This window comes from Salvia splendens, chromosome 12, assembly GCF_004379255.2.
Source record: "Salvia splendens isolate huo1 chromosome 12, SspV2, whole genome shotgun sequence".
Classification (NCBI taxonomy): Eukaryota; Viridiplantae; Streptophyta; class Magnoliopsida; order Lamiales; family Lamiaceae; genus Salvia; species Salvia splendens.
Genome location: NC_056043.1, coordinates 24,508,553 through 24,519,310, shown reverse-complemented (window position 1 = coordinate 24,519,310; position 10,758 = coordinate 24,508,553). Strand labels below are relative to the sequence as shown.

General features: G+C 37.1%; 1 protein-coding gene across 3 annotated transcripts; it reads right to left on the bottom strand.

Annotated features, from left to right (window-relative positions):
- Positions 1 to 4,521: 4,521 nt before the first annotated feature.
- On the bottom strand, positions 4,522 to 7,325 carry LOC121756813. Of its 3 annotated transcripts, XM_042152212.1 has the most exons (9): positions 7,210 to 7,316; positions 6,843 to 6,931; positions 6,456 to 6,511; positions 6,285 to 6,358; positions 6,105 to 6,199; positions 5,847 to 5,955; positions 5,340 to 5,353; positions 4,965 to 5,066; positions 4,522 to 4,882 (listed from the first exon to the last, which is right to left on the bottom strand). In XM_042152212.1, the coding sequence occupies exons 3-9, from the start codon at positions 6,479 to 6,481 to the stop codon at positions 4,733 to 4,735; spliced, it is 570 nt and encodes a 189-aa protein (XP_042008146.1). In that variant the 5' UTR covers positions 6,482 to 6,511; positions 6,843 to 6,931; positions 7,210 to 7,316; the 3' UTR covers positions 4,522 to 4,732. The 3 variants fall into 3 exon arrangements, with proteins under 3 accessions (XP_042008146.1, XP_042008144.1, XP_042008145.1); XM_042152210.1 differs by lacking the exon at positions 6,456 to 6,511 and having other exon boundaries at positions 6,843 to 6,939; positions 7,210 to 7,325; XM_042152211.1 differs by having other exon boundaries at positions 6,843 to 7,300.
- Between the last annotated feature and the right edge of the window lie 3,433 nt (positions 7,326 to 10,758).

Genomic DNA, 10,758 nt, shown 5'->3' with positions numbered 1-10,758 from the left:
TTATTCTCCAGGGATTTTAAGCAGAACCACCTAACAACATATCAATGTCATATGCATACACTGCCACTAACCATGCAAAAACTATATATTTAAAGAAACAGAAAAGCTAGTTTACTTTTTGCAGCCAGACCCTTTGGTGGCTTATCATCATCAGTGTGTCCGTCTTCCTCATCATCATCCTCATAAAAAGAAGACAGAAATTTAATAAAAGAGTAAAATAGGTCAAAGCAATGATTTCTGATCCTCAACATAACATAAAGAGAGGACAAAATCGGCTGTATGGGGCACTCTACTACTACAATAACAAAAATGTACCCACTTTGTTAATTGTTCCATATATGGGAAAAACGCCAACTGAGCAGGCGTTTTATTAAGTGAAAACGCCAACCATGCTGGCGTTTTAAATTTAATTTGTGAATTAAAAAAATACGGTAGTACTTATTTAAACACGCCAACCTAGTTGGCATGTTTCAGTTAAAAACTCCATTAGTGATGGCGTCTGGGGTTTAGAACACGCCAGTCTGATTGACGTGTTACGATTGAATTTCCGAAAAAAAATAAAGATTACTTTGAAAAACGCCAACCTCAATGGCGTTTCTTCATAGAATAGGGGAATATATCGGGATTTCTTCCCCAAATCGCCAAACCACACCCAACGCCCAGCAGCAGCGGCGCATTCTTCCCCAAGCACGCCAATCTCTTGCAGTTGCATCAGTAAGGAGTTAATCGGTGTCATTCTTCCACATATTTGATATATCATTCGGTTAGTATGCTTATTTTTTTACAATAATGGAGTAATTGTTTGGTAGTTAGTTAGGGTTTGTAATAAGTTGTAAATTGAGTTGATAATTTATTATTTTGTGCAGTGGCTTGTTTGAATGCATTATTGTTGATTAATGTTTGAGATATTAGTGTTTAGTTAGGATATAAATGTTATTAAAATTGAGTTTAAACTAGGTAGTGTTGTTGTAGCTTAAAAATTGGGCAACTTGATTTGGTTTATGTGAGTTTTAAATTGGTGTTGCATTATTTGGGTTTAGGTGTTACATTATTTGATATTGAGTTCAATATTGAGAAATTATTGAAATTGTTTACATTGATTTATATTGTTTAGTTTGAATTGTTAATGTTGTGTGGGTGAATTGTGTTATAATTTTGTGTAGGTAAATTTATGTATTGTGCATTATTTGATATTGGTACTCCATTCTGTGATATTGACTTAAATAGTATCCAATTATTGAAATTGTTTAGGTTTGTGTATTGTTTAATTTGAATTGTGAATGTTGTGTAGGCGAATTATAACATCATCTTCAAGTTCTCGTCGAAGACTCTTATGTGGTCCTGAGGACCCTTCCGTATTATATCTTCAGAGACAACACGTCTCTAATAATATATGGGTAGGAGTTGAATCAGAAGACGTACGCTGCAAAAGATATGAAAGAATCATTTGGGATGTTCCCATACATCCGCGTGTTTTGACAGTAATAGACGAGATGGGGTTCGGCGGCATATTGAGGTGTGGTCAACCAAAGGACATTGATCACCATCTTATCACCGCATTGATTGAACGATGGAGGCCAGAGACCCACGTTTCACTTTCTAGTTGGTGAACCGACAGTGACATTGAAAGACGTGGAGGTCTAATGGGGCCTCAAAGTTGACGGCGATGCTTTGACGGGGTACATCCCCATTAAGGATGTCTCACTAAGGATATCAACTATTGGATGCAACTTTCTCTGGATTATCTTGGATTTGTACCAGATACAGTTGAGTTGAAAGAAATGGTTTGGAAACAGACAAGCTTATCAAATCAACTAAGGATTGGGTTGAGTGATGAACACGACCACTATATATATGTTCAACGTGCTCGTGTTTATTGTCTGCTTTTACTTGATGGTCTAATGATCCCGAACGCCTTCGGAAATAAAATTTCATTCTTCTACTTGCAATTTTTCATGGATGTAGAATGATGTTCTAGCTATAGCTGGAGTGGTGCGACTCTTGCTTGCTTGTACACAATTTATGTGAAGTTGTCCTTGTTAGGAGGAGCGATGTCGGGGGAGCTTCACATAAATTGTATTACAAGCAAGATTCGCACCACCACAGCTATAGCTAGAATATCGTTCTACATCCATGAAAAATTACAAGTAGAAGAATGAAATTTTATTTCTAGAGGCGTTCGGGATCTTCAGACCACCAAGTAAAAGCAGACAATAGACACGAGCACGTTGAACATATATATAGTGGTCGTGTTCATCACTCAACTCAATCCTTGGTTGATTTGATAAGCTTGTCTGTTTCCAAACCATTTCTTTCAACTCAACTGTATCTGGTACAAATCCAAGATAATCTAGAGAAAGTTCCATCTAATGACATCCTTAGTGGGACATCCTTAGTGGAGATGTAACTCGTTGTCAACTTTGAGGCCCCATAAGACCTCCACGTCTTCCAATGTCACTGTCGTTTCACCGACTAGAAAGTGAAACGTGAGTCTCTAGCCTCCATCGTTCAATCAACGCGGTAATAAATGCCGCCGAACCCCATCTCATCTATTACTGCCAAAACACGCGGATGTATGGGAACATCCCAAATGATTCATTCATATCTTCTGCAGCGTACGTCTTCTGATTTAACTCCTGCCCATATATTATTAGAGACGTGTTGTCTCTGAAGATATAATACGGAAGGGTCCTCAGGACCATATAAGAGTCTTTGACGAGAACTTGAAGATGATGTCATAATTCACCTACACAACATTCACAATTCAAATTAAACAATACACAAACCTAAACAATTTCAATAATTAGATACTCCCTCCGTCCCGGGCTACTCGCTCATTTTCTTTTCGGCTCGGAGATTAAGGAATGAGTGTATAGGAAAGTAAAAAATGACGGCAGTAGGTGAAATTTTTTACTAAAAATGGAAAGAGTGCAAGTAACTTGGGACGCCCAAAAAGGAAATAAGTGCGAGTAGTGCGGGACGGAGGGAGTACTATTTAAGCCAATATCACAAAATGGAACATCAATATCAAATAATACACAATACACAAATGCACAAATTCACCTACACAACATTACACAAATTCACCTACACAACATTACACAAAATTATAACACAATTCACCTACACAACATTAACAATTCAAACTAAACAATATAAATCAATCTAAACAATTTCAATAATTTTTCACTATTGAACCCAATATCAAATAATGTAACACCTAAACCCAAATAATGCAACACCAATTTAAAACCCACATAAACCAAATCAAGTTGCCCAATTTTTAAGCTAGAACAACACTACCTAGTTTAAACCCAATTTTAATCATTTATACCCTAACTAAACACTAATATCTCAAACATTAATCACAATAATGCATTCAAACAAGCCACTGCACAAAAGAATAACACAACACAAATTATCAACTCAATTTACAAATCATTACAAACCCTAACTAACTACCAAACAATTACTTCATTATCGTCAAAAATAAGCATACTAACCGAATGATATATCAAATATGCGGAAGAATGACACCGATTAACTCCTTGTTGATGCAAATGCAAGAGATTGGCGTGCTTGGGGAAGAATGCGCCGCTGCTGCTGTGCGTTGGGAGTGGTTTGGCGATTTGGGGAAGAAATCCCGATATATTCCCCTATTCTGTGAAGAAACGCTATTGAAGTTAGCGTTTTTCAAAGTAATCTTTATTTTTTTCAGAAATTCAATCGTAACTCTGTACATTTCTCTCCTCTCTTAAAAAATTCTCAAATTCACATTAATCTCTCTATTTAGATTATTTTGCACTCGGTATAAAATATTCATTCTAATTACTTTAATTATTATTATCTATCCTGGAAATTTGTCAGCTATTTCCATTTTTATCTATCCCTTAAAAAATTTGTCACTTTTTTACTTTTTACTATTTTTGGCAATGAACCTCACATTCCACTAACTCATTCTTACTCAGATTTTATTATAAAACTTATATAAAAGTAGGATCTACATAACACTAACTTTTTCATATCACCTTCTATTACATTTCTTAAAACTTGTGTCGGTTCAAATGGTGACAAATTATTATTGAAAGATTTCAGAAAAAGAGATTAAATTCGCTAATCTTTCAAAATTTGGGATTAAATTCGTCGACCTTTTGGAATATAGGATCGGGGCATGCGAATTTTCCGGATCGAGGGATTTTTGCATTCTCTTTTTTCACTTATTTTTTCTTTTTATTTTCCTCACAATATTTGTCAATTGACCAAAATGCCCACCTCAAACTTGAAAAAACAATCGCGATGGTGATTAAATTTCTGCCTCCTCGGTCCTCCCCTTCACCGCCTCTCCCCCTTACTCAATTCCCAGTTGTTCTGCTTTAATCTATCAGCAACAAGGACAATGAAATAGGAATTTTATGCAAAGTTGAAGCAACAAAGATAAAATACCACTTGAGCTCTGTATCCCACTCTTAAAACACACATAAAGATGCGCATTTATATGTATTGATTTTCTTGGTAGATTTCTTTTATAAAAAAATATTAATTTATAAAGTGGCAAAACTGGAGCTGTCATGAGTTATTGGCATTCATGTTACATACATCAGGAAAGAATAAAAAAATAATCAAAGATCATCTGTCCTCCCCTCCCAAATGTTGCTGTATGAACATTATACATACAGTTGTCCCTACTACAAGCCTACCAATGGTTGTTAAGGGTACATATTTGCAAATCAGACTACTCTTCAACACTCACCTCAACTTCTGTGGCTTTCTCGAGTTCGAGAGTAGCATTAAACCCAAAATCATTCCCAGGGGTAAACAGAGATTTGAGCTCTTCAGCAGTTTGTATTGTGTTGATCTTGTTCTCCTTAACAGAGAGATTTTCCTGCAGTTGAACAATTTCCCGATGAGGTAGTTATTGGAGCCGTACCAAGAAATCACGTAGATACGCTATAAAATGTACTTGCCTTCTTCACATAATCAGCCAATGTTGTGCTCACAATCTCTTGGATAGTGAACTTTGTAACTCGATCTTCACCAATGATTTGCATAAGGAAGTCCTTTGGGACCTGCATCATAATCACATTTTCTCATTCTACCTTTCAACCAAGACCAAAGGAAAAGTATTTGATGCATCATGGATATGCCATTAATTATAACTCTTCTCATATTACAAATGATTTTATTGGAAATAACATATCATAATAAATAGAAAAAATTCAGTTGATTGATGCAATGATGAATAACATACAACACTCAAATTGCAAATCACATCCCCAAACTCAGAGAAACAGTCGAAAAAGCCGGTGGAAGATGTTGATCAAAAGATACTGAAAACTTACTTTGGATGTCTTCCCTGCAGAATCCAGCAATCACATGAAAACACAAGTTAGCCAAAAAGAACTGGTAAATTTCTAATTATGAGAGTGGCAAGGCACAAATCAAGTAATTAAATCACATGAAAGTATCACTTTACTTTGTACCAACCCATCCAAGTGCAAGTGGGTTTTTTTCAGCACATGAGGTATCAAGTCCAAAAAGAAGTTACAGTTGATATACTAACACATAGTGATGCTTCACATGAAAGTACATTACAATACTCATTTTCTTGCTTTGAAATTAAATAAAAAAAAATTGAAATGTAAAAGATGAAGCAAACTCGAAGAAAGAGATCATAATGGCAGCAATTCAATTGCCTGCTTCGAGCAAAACAGTATGGAAGTATGTTATTTAAGGAAAATCACAAAAATGAGATCAGTTTGTCCTTTCGTGGTGGTGACATTAAGAAAAAAAAATTCTTCAATTGACAAAGGGTTTCCTTACTAAAACATTACAAAGCAAACAGTTACCTCCTTTTTCTCTGCGGAATCCAGGAACCGGCGGAGCTGTACGAGCTAAGTTTCTGAGAATTTTCTCAGACACTATCAGTGTTTCTTTCCCAGGCAAATCGACCCTTACCTGACCCAGAGAAAATTGAAATTTAATCCCACAAATAATTTGATATTTATACAGAAGCTAAATCAAATCAAAAGCTCTGATTATAGTGAAAGTTCCTAATATGAACGTGTCTTAAACAGTCACAAAGCTTTAATTGTAGTGGAACTCACTTGCATCTTATCATCATCCTTAGACTCCACTACTATCTCAACATTTTTAATGCTAATCTGATTCTTGTCTGGATCTGTTATTGTCGCCTCTAAACCTGTATTAATACATAAGAATTTACTCTATGACAAAAAATATAAAAATAAAAGGCCTTTCAGTTTAACATACGTTGTTTATATTACCTGAACCAACAGCAGATATTGGCTTCAGTGGAAGTCTCTTGCCCATCCTTGAGGAGCCACAGTGAATCAGCGACCTGAAATTTCGTGAGTAAATAAACGATAATGCTACAACAGAAACTCCAACTAACACAACAATCTGAGAGTGAAAATGTGAAAGCTTAAGTGTTTAACCTAGGTAAAGCCTTTGATCTGGACATGACAAGTTTGTCTTGAAGGATCAAAGAGACCTATTACGTATTTGGTAGGTTATGCTTCTCATGATATATTAACCTTCAACATCTAATAAATCACAACAAATTGAAGTAACACATTTATCAAAAATAACAAGCACATCACGAAAGCATCCTAGGCATTATCATGCATATGTTGACCAGCCGTGTAACTTTGCAATAACTTCATCTACCAGCAGACATTTCACAAAGCAAATCGAAATATCAACACAGAACAACATTACAAATATCTGATAAAGAATGATCTGAAATCAATTTTATTGAAAATGACATAAAATTCTTTCTTTTTCTTCTTCTTCTTCATTTTTCTTTTACTAATGTTGTTTACCTTGAGAGTCCAGAGTTAGCTCGAGAAAAATATTGGACATGGAGCAAAGGAGCATCTGCATTGGCATTGCTGCAACCGAGAGTAACATGCTTGCAGCCAATAGATATAGTTAGTAACCAAGCACTCAACCCTAACCCCACAAACAGAGAGAGAGCATAGAAGAACGGCTGCCCAATTCGTTACTCATTCCTCGTAGATAAATTAACAAATAAAGCCTTATTCGTGTTCATTTCTAGAGTCTCAGCAAAGGTAGGGCTCTACAGAGGCAGTTCTTCTCTTCCACATAAATTCATTAAAAATGCTGACGCCGAATAAAAATACTGTTGATTCACGGGACAATTAAGTATAGAAGGAACTAAATTTGTACCTGAAAGAAAGGAGCAGACGATGAAGCCAGCGATGGTTGCCATATATTTCTGGCTGGGGAATGGAAGAGATGATGGATAAATTCGTAACAACAATTCTTACTATAAAACAATTTATTGAAATTTAGATAAATTCTTACTCCTACGACTGTCGGGTTAATTACATGATATATACAAAATAATTTACCTATATTTCAATTTAATACAAAAAGTATTCAATTTACATATTTCATACAAAAAGCTACATTAGTGTTTTAAGTTAATACATTCCGTTAAATATTTTAAACACCGTTAATTAGTTTATAATTTATCCAACTTATCATCATAATAAAAGAATAATTAGAGATTTATTACAAATAATCACTCTAAAAAATAACCGTTAATATTAATTCTTCCAGCAATTGAGAGTGGTTTAAAAAAATTCTGTCTCTCAATGTACTCTATTTTTTTATTATATTCTTTATATAACACAATATAAAACAAGTCCATATTTCATATTTACAAAATGGTTAATTTTGAGCTTCCAACAGTAAGTCAATATTCAATTTTTTCAAAAAAGATTCTATATCTTTTTAGTTGTATTCTCCATTGTTACATGAAAAAGCTTTGACAATAAAACGCAATTCGTTAATTTGATGGTGAAGAGTGGTAATTTTTTTATATGTGTTTTTCATTCTTGTGAGTAATAAAATAACTGTGTTTGAAATAATTAATGGAAAGTTTTAATTTAAAATTTTTTGTACAAATTTGAAACATTAATAAAACTTTTTGTATGTATGATGTAATTGGAAGTAACGGTGTTAGTAGGGACTTGACGGAACGTATTAACTTAAAATACTAATGTAACTTTTTGTATGAAATACGTAAACTTAATACTTTTTGTACTAATTGAAACAAAGACAAAACATTTTGTACGAAACATGTAATTACCCCACAACTGTTAGTAATGGCATTAGTTATTAGTCACTGGGCGCCCGCCCCCCGAATATATCACAATTATTCCCCCAATTTTTCACCATATCATAAATTCAAACAACCACCTTAGAGCATCCACAATGAGGCGTGCTATGCTCCGTCACATCATCATTCTATCCTCCTACCCTTCCGCCTGCAGTGGGACGCCCTAAAGTCTGCCCTACAGTTTTTAACTACTGTTTTTTAATTAATTTTATGTTTACAAATATGTCATGCAAAATAATAAAAAAAGCACCATGATTTTAAAGACAAATCCTACATTGCTTAATTAAAAAAGTTACAAGAGTTAGAAAAAAAAAAAAAAAGTTAACTACAGATAAAAAGCGCATACTCTACATCATTCCCAGCTTGCGGCGCAGATCATCGATCATCCACTTGAGGTATTCGGCTTTGTCCGGGTCCTCGCACTGCATGAAGGCGTGGTGCGTGTCCAACTACGTCCTCCGGTTGGCGGCCGCCACCAACTCCGTGTAGGCATGTCCCGCAGCCGAAGTCGGGGTCGGAGTCGCGATCAGGGTCGGGGTCGGGGGCGGGGCCTGTGAGGATGTCGCCTTCGCCTTGCCCTTGTTCTTGGCAGCCTTGCTGCCAATGGGACGCAGGGAGGACACCGGTGTGCCGGAACTCTCATCCTCGTACATCGGCCGGTTGAGGTCCATCGGAGGTGCGCCGCAGTCGCGGCTCGTATAATCACCGGCGGCGATGTTCTTCGCCCTCTTCGTCGCAGCTGATAGAGGCAGAATCCCTCCTTGGAACTTCTACTTGTCCTTCAAGAGGAGCCAGGAGTTGTAATGCTTGAAATCGTCGTACAATGAAATGTACGATGCAAGCGCTCTATCGCGCACATCAGTCAAACTCTCTCCGCTGCCCAGCTCCCTCAAGCACTTCTCGTACTCCGACGAGAACAAATTGACCTACTTCTTCACCTGATCTCAGTGCTTGCGGAGCTGCTCCCTATGGCGCTTGTAGGCAGCCGACGACTTGGCCTCTTTGTAGCGATCAGCGATGCGCTCCTAGTACGCTATTTGCTTTTGGTTGTTGGCAAACACCGGGTCCTCTGAAATATCAACACAATAGAATTTTGACATTATGGATGGGCCAAGATACGTTTTCACGGGCCGAGATTTTGAGCAAAACACAATCAAACAAAATATAAGATTAGTCATGATCTTTAATCACAAATAATTATGGCAACCGAACGCCCCCTACAAGTATATATGTTCAACCATGGATCGGACTTTTGTTTGCTTGTCATATAAATAGACTTGAGAAGGAGAGTTTTTCAAGTAGGTTTATTTGGCTTGTCTTTTGGTTATGCACATCAACATACACTGGGTTTAGAGCTCTCATCTCTGAAGAGCTTTCTTACAAAGTTAAAGGTACTAAAGTCTTAAACATATCTAAACCCTGTCTTTTGCATCTTATGGAATTTGCTAGGTGTCTTTTTCAATATTGCTCCTTCCATTTGCTTCTCATATGTCTTGGGTCTCTTGTTCTTGTCTGTGGTATATGAAAGGATATGGGCTAGATTAGATTAATATGGATTAAATAATTATAGTTGGGCTACAATTATAATTAGTCCATAAGCCCAACAATCATGAAACCCTAATGAATCTTTGTCTATATAATGGTTATTTATTCTCCATTGAGGGTGATGAGAAATATCGTAACATTAGAGAGAAAATACGTAAAGCTTTGTAGAGAATTCCTAGCTTTCTCTATAGAGCGATTGTATCGAGGAATTGTTCCTGCATCGGATCAGAATACACGCGGACCTCGATAGTAGTGGATTCAACTTGCAGGACACAATCGTAGAAGAAAACACAACAACAAGTAAGATTTAGTTCCGTTGTGTATTACGTGCTCAACTTGCAATATAATTATGAATCTAGATCTGTTATTCTTGTCTGCAATTTCCGCTGCGCTCATTAGATGAATACAAGAATTCCTAACAGTGGTATCAGAGCTCAGGGCTCGATTCATAATTAATTTTGTTGCTTAATTAATTTGTGGATGATTTTGGAAATCAAAATTCTGAAATTGGATTTCAAAATCTTTTACTCCTTCCACGACACCACCTTCTCCCCCAATAACAACAACTTTCACGCTCTCCGACTCTCAACAAATCGATTGTGGAGGAGTCGATGCGTCCTTCGCTTAACGTGCCCGATAATCGGTCTCGAAGGCGGCGATTTCGCGTTGGTTGGGGATCAGGAGAGAGCTATGGCGATGGATATGCAACCGTCCGCGATCGCCGTCGGGGCTCCAACATGGAGCGACAAGAGAGCTTGCTTGCCGTGGCAGCTCAATTCGCTTGAAACGATCATGCCGGAGAATCTGCCGCTGCCGTCGGCACGGCGGCGGTGGGAGGCCACTGGCTTCTCGGGGACGGCTCCGGCTGATCCGAAAAACAAATCGATACACGCAACAAATCGACCAATTTCTGCAAAACAAGCTCTCCTCCGTCTGCTGCTTCAATCTCTTCCCGAACTTCATCGCCGATCGCGATTGATCGTGATTTTGAATCTGCAATGTCGAATTTTGAATCTAATCGTGTGGGTGTATGTGTGAAGAAGGGA

Bases quoted from the DNA above. Each gene is read 5' to 3' on its own strand.
- LOC121756813 (XM_042152210.1), bottom strand. From the start codon at position 7,252: ATGGCAACCATCGCTGGCTTCATCGTCTGCTCCTTTCTTTCAG. The intron at 6,940-7,209 runs GTACAAATTTAG...CTATATCTATTG, and splicing joins CGTCTGCTCCTTTCTTTCAG to GCTGCAAGCATGTTACTCTC. The intron at 4,883-4,964 runs GCAAGTACATTT...GTTCAACTGCAG, and splicing joins TGGCTGATTATGTGAAGAAG to GAAAATCTCTCTGTTAAGGA.